Below are 12,002 nucleotides of genomic sequence, written 5' to 3' on the forward strand. Positions count from 1 at the left end.
GGGTTATGTCTTTACACATCGATTCTCCGATAGAGTTAATATGTTGAATAAATGTGGCAGTTATTTTGTTGTTAATACCCTAAAAGCCATACAGGTAAACATATGTTTCGATTTGGAAGAAATTGCTTTGAACGGATTGTGGTAAAAACGACAAATATTCAAATAAACGCTGCTAAGTAATTCGTTAAAATTCAGCATCAGAGTCATTTAAAATGAACAAAGAAAATGGAAAAATGACCTCTAAATTATCAAACTATCATTTAATAAAAAGATTATAAACACGATTTTGAAGGAGTCTTCCATGAAATAAAAATAATATAGGCCTACTTCTGTATTAATTCAAGCGGATAATAAACATGTCGCTAATTATGCCAGCATCATCACCACATCAAAATGTGTCGTTGACGAGCTGTGTGAGCAATACAGCAAAACAAGGACAAGTATGAAATGCACAAAAATCAGCATGGTTTTTAAAAGTAGAAAAAAATAATAATCTTAATCTCTCATTACAAACAAGCACCTTTATCCTAATGCACTTCGCATACTGATTAAAGTCGCAGAACTGGTACAAAAGAGAGAATAAATAAAAAGAACAACGATTAGAGAGGGGGAGGGCGTGAGAGAGGAGGGAAACAATAGAGAATCAAAGCATAATAATATTCCTAAATGAAGAGGGAAATGTTGCAGCGCTCATTTTATTAATCAGACTGTCAATTTCACCCAAGAGGCCAAACCCCAGAGCAATCTAAAACAGACTCAGAGATCAACCCAGGGACAAGCACCTCGCTCCTCACTCCTCTCTTCCTCTCCACTTGGATATTATTCGTCTGACCGAAGGCCGCCTCCATCATCAAGTGACAGCCTTCTCCTATTTATTTGCTTATAAACCTGTTACAATAAATGATCATTGGAGCAACGTCAGCCGAGCATTTTAACAACGAACAGCAACCACTTTTTGATGAATGACATTTTGCTGCTGTGGGGAGGATGCACGGCTCATTTTGAGCAGTCGCTCGTCGATTGCATTCAGATTCTTTCATTTTTTGCGTCTTGCTTATAAAAAGGTTTAGAGACAGTTATTTAGAGACAGTTGCTGAGTTGCATGCGGATTTAAGCTCCGACACAACTCATTGGTGCTCCAGCCCCCCCTGGACAAGTGTTGTGTGGCGTTTTTTTTTTCTCTCTCGTCTTGCTCGGCTTAATGATGGAGAGGATAAGAAAAGAGATGATATTGATGGAGAGAGGTCTGCACAGTCCGGTCGCAGGGAAGAGGCTCTCAGACACGCCTGGAAATTCAGTGCTGGAGGCCCTGGAAAACTCTCAGCACAGCGGACGACTAAGCCCTAGAATAACTTCGGCTTCTCTCCATGGAAATCTGGGGGACATCTCTACGAAAAGCAAATTTGAAATTGACAGTCTTTTCGGCTCGCACCATAACAGTGAAAATACCTCTTCAGCGGAAATTTCTTCGTCAGAAAGCAGGAAGAAAATGAGTCTTTACTCCGAAGTTTCTCCAGATTCAGATATAAACAGCGATGTGGAGGTGGGATGCCCCTCGCATCGATCCCCGAGCCAGCACAAGGAGAACAACAAAGGTAAGATTACATTGTTTCAATATTTATCTTTTCTTTTTCTGCTATTACATTTAGATATTATTACTGCTATTATTTACCCTAGCCAGAAAAGAGGAATACAACTAAATTCAAGCAACATTATTGCAATTATTTGTAGTATTGTATTTATTATGTGTATTATTAATAATATAACTGTTATTTTTGTTACTACTTTTTTTATTATAATTATTATTATACAATATACACTGGATGAATGCAACATTGAATTAACAAAAATGTTTACCATTTGCTCTTTTTTTTTTTTTAAATCAATCTTTTTTTGTTTTATCATTACTAACATAAATGCTTTAGATGAAGTGCAGGCCAACACACACGTTTTATCTATAGTATACAAATAACAATGTGTTTTACATTTTCTTTTTAGGTTTTTCAGACTCTGGATCCAACATAAGCTCCAACTCCCTCCAGAATATGAACGGTAATTTATCTGGTGGATCAAACAATTCAAATAGCGACCAAGTGAGAAGATATCGGACTGCTTTCACCAGAGAACAAATCGGAAGACTGGAAAAAGAATTTTACCGGGAAAATTACGTTTCGAGACCGAGAAGATGTGAATTAGCCGCATCGCTTAATCTGCCCGAGACCACCATTAAGGTACACATTCATCTTCATTATTCCTGTGTTTGTGCAGAAGAAAACCATGCTGTGGTCATCAAAATAATAATAATTATAATACTCTGTTGTAGGAAATATTTTTCTTAATTTATGCTTGCAAAATGTTGCATTGTGCTATTATAATTTTTTACCAGGCTACACACAATAACCCTTTTATTTACTGCCCATGGGAGCTAATGAATTCAACCGTTATGTGTAGACCACAATACATTTATCCTATAACCCTTTACAATTGAAAAATAAATAAAAATAGTTGACATATTTAAGTTATTTGGTAGATTTTAACTGCTGCATCATGTGATGATTGATTAATGAAAAGAGCATTTCCAGGGCATTTTAGCATCAGTGGTGTCCATCTTCAGAGGGCTATATTTAGAGCTTTACAACGACATGGCAGCTTCAACATGGGCCTTGTTTTGACTCTGTGTGCAGGTGTGGTTCCAGAACAGGCGGATGAAGGATAAAAGGCAGCGTCTGGCGATGTCCTGGCCCCATCCAGCAGACCCCAGCTTCTACACCTACATGATGACGCACGCTGCAGCTACAGGAAGTCTACCTTACCCTTTCCACTCGCACATGCCTCTACATTACTACCCGCATGTCGGTGTCACGGCAGCAGCAGCAGCCGCGGCAGCCGCCTCCAGTGCGGCGTCGTCACCTTTCGCCGCTTCCATGCGCCCCCTCGACACCTTCCGGGCACTCTCCCACCCCTACTCGCGACCGGAGCTCCTGTGTGGCTTCAGGCACCCGGGACTCTACCAGTCACCCCCAGGCCTGAATCCCTCCGTGGCGGCCTCAGCGGCAGCGGCGGCTGCGTGTGCGGCAGCGGCGGCGAGCGTGCCGTCAGCCGGGCCCTGCTCGTGTCTGAGCTGCCACAGCAGCCAGGCCGCGAGCGCGCTGGGCGCCAGGAGCGCGAGCGCGGACTTTACCTGCACAGCTTCCGGGCAAAGATCCGAGAGTGGATTTCTGCCGTATTCTGCTGCTGTTCTCAGCAAGACCTCAGTCCCCTCACCAGACCAACGAGAAGAAACGTCACTCAACAGATAACTCATCAACACACAACCTTTCCCCTTTTTTTGCCCTAGTCCGACTTTAGAGGACAGGCCATATACTAAAAAAAAAAAACACTCCTGGGTAAATAATTCGTCTCTTAGGCAGCATTGTAACACACACATTTAGATTAAAAGTCTGATCAAGTCCAGAATACTTTATAAGGAAAAACACACTAGCAGCGAACATGTTGCAACTCACAACAATCTTCTTCTAAAAGCTTGTGCCCTTGTGTTGTGCCAGTAGACCGATTTGTATGCTGGATTAATTTATAGATGTTTGGAAAAATAACAAACCATGCAGTATATCCATTCTGTCTTCACGCCTCAATCAATGCGCCATTTGAAATGCATTTATTTATATCTACAATTCCCACAAATTAATCCAACAACTGAAATTCCATTCCATATTTCTACGGCTCAACTGTCAAATATTCAGCGTGACGAACCAAGTCTGATCTTGACTCCACCGTTTTTTAAAGATTTAAACATAAGCTAATTATGCTATCTAAATTTGGATAGCAGAAGGTCCTGCATTTCTGCCCAGCAGCATATCTTTCTTCACTAGGCCTAATAGACTGAACATTTGGCAGGGATGCTTCTCCTATACCCAGCCTCTGCTCTATGGGGACCCCCCTAATAAGCTAGAAGGGTGCATATAATTTTGCACCGCGTCTTTCGTGTCAATTTTTATGTTAATAATGAGAGGATCATGACAAAAATTGCCAATCATGTACCTAGATGGAGCTCCTTTGAATACATGACTGTAAGAAAGTTCCTCGTTTTGAGACCCGCTGTCAAGTGCTAACAACCCGCGGAGGGAAGTCATTAGACATACAAAAGAGCTGGAACAAAGCGACAGTCCTGCTGCACAGATGCAGTGGATGAGAATAATATATGACACATAGGGTTTACACATATTACACACAAAGCAGCCAACAAAGAGCCACTCAAATTTAGTTTGCTGAATGGGAAATACCTCGACACACAGTAGCATCTCTTTTATTTTCATTGCTGAACCATATAAAATCCAGTATTTTCATAGGTGTGTAATCCCATTAGGACCTGTTCACTCAGCACACACATTGGGGAACCGAGCAAGGCGAAAGTTAAGACTAAATAGCCTGATTTTACAATCTGTCTGCGCCTGTAAAAATGGTTATGCTATTTTATTCGTTCCTGTTGGGACATCACCAATATGTTAATTATAAAACATGTGAATTGTAAATCGTGAAATATTTTGCAAATATCATGGATAGTCCTACTGATAATTGACCATTGAATTATTGATCGCCCTGGAAAATGCTTCACGAATTGTGGATGGTAAACTATTTTTATTTATTTTTTATTTTGTGTGACTTTCTGAATGTTTTTTTATTGTTTAACACTGGATGTACAAGCCAATAGGAGCATCAAGTAGCCTATAAATTGGCCTGTAAATGTACCAATAGTCCAAATTCATGATCTGTATTTCGTGCAAAAATTAGGACTCAATTATGGGTAACATTTCTTTACGGTCCACTCAAAAGAGGCTTTAAAAGGGCTGATAAACAAGCACTGAAATTAAAATGATGAAAATAGTATTGGCCATTGTCCCTATGGGTCTCTGTTATAACTCTATATCTCTGTATTTAAAATATCAATGACTGTATGAATTTAAATATTTTAACTTGAAAAAAAATTGTGCAATATGAAATGTAAATCCTGTTATTTATTGATCGTGTTTGTTCTTGGAAAATAAATAAAAAAAAGTCTTTACAGATTTCCGCCTTTTTACATTAAATTCATTTCTAAAAAAAAACATTTCCTATATTATAACAAACTATAAGTAGGTAGGCCTAATTTAAATGCTGGAAATAATGCAGTATATCATGTTGAATTTCATATTCAAGAACATTTAACCATGAAAGTGAATACATATTTAGGTGATGTGACACGATTTCTTCTGCAAACACTTTAAAGCATGATTTAAAAATACGTGGAAAACTGCAGGGAATATGAGGCCTGCCATCACGGGTCATTCCGGCCCTATAATTTACCATTATTTTTACATTACCTCTAAATGATACAAGCTGATACTGTCGTTAATTGCACTTGGTTACAATATAGCCAACACCAGAATGCCCCCAAGGGACTGTGAGATAAGTTGCTTTTTTGAACATCCCCATTAAAGAAATGGGATTAGAGCAGCAAATATGGGCGTGATGTATCACCATGTTTCCTTGCTCTTTACTAAAGCGAGGGTTGCAACCCATACAACAAAAGCATTGAGATAGATGGAGGTGTAAAAAGGAAAAGACAGAGGCCAGAAAAACACTGCCCACAATAACACGATTAGTTTTATATCCAATGTGCAAGACTGAAAAAAGAATTCATCATAATGCAGAAGACTGTCTGTCACCTTCGCGGAATGGGTTTTGACAAGAAAATAAATCTTTGGGTTGTTTAATATATTTTCTTTATTTCGGTGCTAATAGAAAAACCAAATTAAATGTCCAGCGAGATAGAAATGCAAAGATCGATGATCCTGCCCCTACTGTCCAATCACCCCTATTTAATTGACTGTATTTTCAGGGTAATTGAACTGCTTGTTGTAAATTGAGGATTTTATAGAAACGACATGAAAACTACATTTACTGACATTCATCGCATCTTTGACATTGATTATCTGATCAGCGCCATGTCATGCTAACCTCCAATTCTTCATTACACACTGTTTATGAGCTGTTACAGAACAACTTGCTTGTTCCAGAGTGATTGATTGCCTTATTAACGCGTGTTCTTGTAAGTGTGACCGGACTGATTACGATGCATATGTTTAGAATAATGTTTCATTTAGCTGACTGCGAGTAATGCAGGGTGACAGCTGCTGCGGGAGGACAACAAACCTAAACTACAGGGAGCAAGCGGGGCCAAAACGCATTTAAGGTGGAACTAGAAGACAGCAAAGACCCATAATGGTCAAATGCAGTCACTCAGCGCCAGATGAAGGGCTGGCAGCTCAGGGTCTTCTTCACTGAGCCAACTGAGCACTAAAATATAGGCTATGGGTTATATATACAAATGATTATACCAAAAATCACCACATGCAGTTTATTTATTCCTATTATGCTTTAAAAGCAAGAATACACACCCAAACATAGCTTCTTAAAACATATTGTCCCCACATTTGAATCTTATGCAGTGCAGTATTTACAACTGACATACCAGCTGTTACATCAACATATTGAAATCCATCAAATCTCATCAAACACTAACAAAAAAACATACCAGCACTTCACGCCTATTATCTCCTCTTCATGGTGGAATTTTGTATTATGTGTTTTAGCTATAATATTCCTCCAAAATGTAAAGAAAACATGCAACATGAACTGCAGCCTGATTAGATTTATGCCACCATTATGCTTCTAAAGTAGTCTCTGCTCTGTTTGTCTCAAATCATTGCCTCTGTTCAAATGCTACTTTCATATATTACATGACATTAACTCAACTATAGCTCATTAAGACAGAATGAAATGGTTAAATTAACGTATCAACCCATAATGATGATGAATGAGCTATTAATTCAGATACAAGCTGGGCAATTTGCAATTTTGCGCGTTTTGATGGTTCTCAAATAACATTTAATATAACGGGTCATCCCCTCAATCAATTACACGAGCATGTGAGTCGGTCGTATGGAAAATCCTTTTTTCATGCATATGTATTGAAACATGTTCTCAATTATCTTTGAAAATTGGTTTTATTGGTTTAAAGACCAATTATTGTAGTGGTCCTTAGCTCTGGATACGCTTAAGGTGGTGCACAAAAATAGCTTTTCTTCTCTTTTCTTCTTGAAAGACAGCCTGAGATACCAACAATAAAAAAATATTTTTGATTATGAGAAGTCCAAACATATATTTTTTTAGAGAATATACTTTCAAGTGTAATATTCCAGGTTTTTTCCCCTGTAAAAAGTAGTTCTGGTTGCATCTGGGCCCTATCAAGAAATGCATGTTAGTTTCTTTCTTGGTGGGTTGAGTCTCTGGTGTAACAACTGCCCAAAAATGTCACTTAAAAGAACCTTCACACTTGGAAACACATTGAAATACATTTTAAATGATTATAGACTTGTAAACATCAAATCACCAACATTACTAATATAGTTTTATTGCACATACAGCGTGTGTTTCATTAATTTACAAAAAAACAAACAATCATAAAGTATGGTTTTACATGCCTGATGTATTCATTTTTAGTCTCACTGAGATCCACTTTGCCTCCCTCCTTGGAATTAGAGCTAAAGTGGAGCTCTATGGGAACAGCTACGGCACGCACCTAATCCCATTGAAATGTACTACAATCATAAAATACCGTTATTGGACTTATCTGCAGGTATCACAATCTGAAGTCAGAGTGATTTTTGGTCAGTTTTTAATTTGTCATAATTCGATCATATTGATCTGGTTTTTAAGTCAACACTTTATCTTTCAATATACTTTTATTTTGAGACTGCATTTGCCAGTATGCATAATTCCCATTACAGTCAATATGTGTTGGCTCTGTCTTGAGTAATTATTTAATGAGACTGGGTCACAAGAGGTATTTTATTTCTTATTAAAGTTTGACAAAATATGTAGAAATGGAGGCTTGAATTATTCAAGGTTTATGTTAACGAGCAGAAAGATTTTTTTTCCATAGCATTTAGACTAAACCTCTGACCTGATCTCGACCCGTCTGAAGCTTGTGGATAACAGATATGTTAAATCAATGTTCTCAACAAAATGTATAGAGGATGATTTTTTTTTTCCCTACAAGATGTTGTGAGAATGCTTCTCCCATGTAACCGCTTTACTTTTAGGACTTTCCTGTTTACTGAATCTGATGTTTAAGTCAAAATGGAAGGACGGAGCACTTCAGAATGACCTAACTCCTTCTGAATAAATGTAAGAGTTACTTCCCATGTTTTGACCTGATCAAGGCTCCAACCTGATCTGATCCTGGTAACTTTTCACGAGAAATATTAAGCAGAAAATAAATAAAATGGAATATTAAAGATATATTTCTAAAAACATTGTCAAATAATTAGAGTTGGGAGCAGAAGGGCTATAAACATTAAGTGTTTGTATTAAATATTAAATACAAAAACATTATATCAGCTTTAGTGTTTCCCCATATAAAACCTTTACATTCTAAATATCTTTAAAATATATTTTAAATCATTAGTTTCCTAAAACAAGTCACACAGCCTAATTGGACATAATGTGTTATAGTCATCTCACTCTGATTATACAGTATTTATATGGATTGTATAACATATTTTAAATTTTTGAAGGGTTGGCGATATGGAGAAAATCTTACATCACAATAATTTCATTTAATAGAAATGAACGCCTGAACGCCCCAGCTAGACTCTAACCAGGGACATTATGTCTATCTGCATCCTAAATATTAGACTCTAAGAAATGCAAGAAGATTTTGAAGTATATAGCTCACCTTGCAATCATAGCAATAAACCAAAGCCAGTCTTAAACATATTTCTTTAAACCACATCTTTTTAATGAAATAAAAAACACCAAAGACCCTCCATTGCAATCCCAACGTTGTTTCTTTTGGGTTCTTGCAAAAAAGATCTTAATCCTCTGAAATTACCTCATTAAAGCACCATGAGCTCTGATGTCAGTTAGAATTGATATAAGTGGTTTTTGAGCTTCATTTGCATGAAATACCACTATTATTTTTTTTATTATTTTTTAAATGTACCATTATCATCTCAACTCACACGTCATTTTTTAATAACCGAGATTGAAACTGTGTAGTAAAGTTACATTTACTAAATAAGCAAACCCAAAACCCTGTCAAACAAGGTCAGTTTCATAAGAAAAGACAGAAAACATGAAGCTGACAGTCAGCTTTTGAGTCGTATAATCTAACACTGGCCAGTGTTTTAACCTGTTATGAATGTGTAACTATTACCACGATTCAGCCCTTATGGTAACTGCATGTTGTAGCAGAGTTGGATGGAGACGGTGGGAACAAGATGTCTGATTTGCTGTTCAGCCCAGCTATACATGTATATGTATACATTTACCAATGTATCTGTGTGGCGCTATGGATGGCAATGAATACAATATCTCAACCCATTTCAATCGATTGCAATTTAGTTGGTATATGGTGCCTTTATGATGAAACCTAATAACTTTGGTGATCCTCTAACCTTTTATCAAGCACCAGCAAACCAGGTGTTTGTTATGGCCAATCCATGACTAGCACAGAAGTCCAGTAACAAACCACCACTCCGGTTCAGATTAGGGGGGCCGTTCCTCCCAATAACGCCCCTCCAAGTGTCTCCATCATTGCCCACATGTGCGTTGAAGTCTCCCAGCAAGATTAAAGAGTCCCCTTCAGGAGCCCCATACAGGACTCTTTCCAGGGTCTCCAAGAAGGCTGTATACTCCAAACTGCTGTTGGTGCATAAGCACACACAACAGTCAGAGTTTTCCCCCCCATAACCCGCAGGCGTAGGGAGGTGACCCTCTTGTCCACTGGGGTAAACTCCAACAACGAAGCACCCAACCGGGGACTTGTGAGTATCCCCACACCCGCCCGGCGCCTCACACCTTGAGCAACTCCGGAGAAGAATAGAGTCCAAGCCCTATCCAGAAGTAAGGTTCCAGAGCCGACAATGTGCGTAGAGGTGAGCCCAACCAGATCCAACTGGTAATGCTCCACCTCCCGCACAAGCTCCGGCTCCTTCCCCCCCAGAGAGGTGACGTTCCACATCCCCAAAGCCAGCTTCTGGTCCATCGAGACCATCTGCTTTCACTGCCACCCTTCTGGCAGCGCACACGACCCCATCGCTGTTTCGGTGGTGGGCCCGCGGGACGGAGAAGCGGAGGTGTTGCCCACGTTACTTTTTCGGGCTGTGCCCAGCCGGGCTCCGTGGCAAGCCCGGCCACCAGACGCTCGCCGACGAGTCCTCCTTCTGGGCCTGGCTCCAGAAGGGGACCCCGGGCTTCCTCCGGGCCGGGTATCCTCACTTCTTGGTTTTTCTTTCATGAGGTCTTTTGAACCAATCTTAGTCTGGCCCCTTGCCTGAGACCAATTTGCCATGGGAGACCCTACCAGGAACACAAGAGCCGCATTCACACAGAGTACTTTGCTGTAATTAGTTCCGGCACTTAGTGCCGCGGCACTTAATACCCCAGGGCACTAAGTACAGATCGCGTTCACACCGGAATAAGTTCTCTGAGGGAAGATTACGCAAATGAGCCGCTGACGTCACTTCTTCTTCTGCTTTGGGTTTACTGGCAGGCCGCAAACCACTTCACGGTGTATACTGCCACCCAAAGTCCCCGGCCGGAAGTCCCCGGAGTTGGGGACTGGCTTCAGTAGAAGCTGCTGGGACTCCCAGCAGCTTCTACTGAAGCCTCCCGACTAAATTCGCCAGAACGCCGACACCTCCTCATCTCCACCGCTCCCATAAGTTAGTCTCTCTGCGTTTGTGCGCCGGGCGAATGCTAATGCTAATAATGCTAATGAGAGGATAATAAAATGGCGGCTCTACAAAACATTTCAGAGTTTTACGGGGCGTGGTTTGCAATCGCCCAGCCAATCAGAACTGTGGTACTTTTTTTCCCCAGGAAAGTACCTGCTCTCAGCAGGTGCTAAAAATGGGGTGAAAAGTTCCCGGCACTTAGTTATTTTTTTGGTGTGAACGCGACATCAGGGGTACTAACGGAACTAAACGCGAAAAGTACGGGTGAAAAGTACTCGGTGTGAACGCGGCCAATGTTCCAGACAACACAGCCCCCAGGTTCATCAAGGCACACAAACCTCTCTACCACGGTAAGGTGCTGGTTCTTCAGAGAGATCCAGAACCAAGATCGAAGCTGTGAAAAGAACTGTTACATTTACTAAATAAGCAAACCCAAAACCCTGTCAAGCAAGGTCAGTTTCATAAGGAAAGACAGAAAACATGAAGCTGACAGTCAGCTTTTGAGCACCATTTAGCTGTTGAGCCGTATAATCTAACACTGTCCAGTGTTTTAACCTGTTCAGCCCTTATGGTAACTGCATGTTGTAGCAGAGTTGGATGGAGACGGTGGGAACAAGATGTCTGATTTGCTGTTCAGCCCAGGTATGTGTATACATTTACCAATGTATCTGTGTGGCGCTAGGGATGGCAATGACTAAAATATCTCAACCCATTCAAATCGATTGTGTATTGTCATACTGATATTCTGTACAAACTGTGAAGTCCACTGAGACAAATGTAACATTTGTGATGGGCTATATAAATAAACATTGATTGATTGATTGATTGCAATTAAGTTGGTATATATATGATGCCCTTATGATGAAACCTAATAACTTTGATCCTCTAACCTTTTATCAAGCACCAGCAATATGGTTCAGATTGCTTTGGCCAACATAAAATAGGCAAAAAGTCCCTTTACTTACTAAAATAGGGCAGTGGTGGGCATCATCTGGTTTATCTCCAAAGGTGTTGATTTCTCTCATAATTACTATTTGGGTTTCCATGTATTAAACATATTTATTTGAACCACCTATTTTTAATGAAATAACAAACATATTATGGTGTTTACCTGACGTTAAAACATTATCTCGACTCGTACTCATTGACTTTATTGGAACACATTCTTTTAAGTTTATATTGTTTAGTCTGTTTTTAATAGTTTTCACCAAATAATGGGCTTGT

General features: G+C 39.7%; 1 protein-coding gene across 1 annotated transcript; it reads left to right on the forward strand.

The window, feature by feature from the left end:
• The first annotated feature begins 1,201 nt into the window (after positions 1-1,201).
• Positions 1,202-3,299, forward strand: evx2 (even-skipped homeobox 2). The gene is made up of 3 exons (XM_034109363.1): positions 1,202-1,595; positions 1,999-2,231; positions 2,685-3,299. The coding sequence occupies exons 1-3, from the start codon at positions 1,202-1,204 to the stop codon at positions 3,297-3,299; spliced, it is 1,242 nt and encodes a 413-aa protein (XP_033965254.1).
• Positions 3,300-12,002: the final 8,703 nt, after the last annotated feature.

Source organism: Pseudochaenichthys georgianus, chromosome 21 (assembly GCF_902827115.2).
Source record: "Pseudochaenichthys georgianus chromosome 21, fPseGeo1.2, whole genome shotgun sequence".
Taxonomy (NCBI): domain Eukaryota; kingdom Metazoa; phylum Chordata; class Actinopteri; order Perciformes; family Channichthyidae; genus Pseudochaenichthys; species Pseudochaenichthys georgianus.

Coding starts and splice junctions, on each gene's coding strand:
- evx2 (XM_034109363.1), top strand. CDS start 1,202: ATGATGGAGAGGATAAGAAAAGAGATGATATTGATGGAGAGAGGTCTG. Junction 1,596..1,998: donor GCACAAGGAGAACAACAAAG/GTAAGATTACAT, acceptor TTTTCTTTTTAG/GTTTTTCAGACTCTGGATCC. Junction 2,232..2,684: donor TGCCCGAGACCACCATTAAG/GTACACATTCAT, acceptor CTCTGTGTGCAG/GTGTGGTTCCAGAACAGGCG.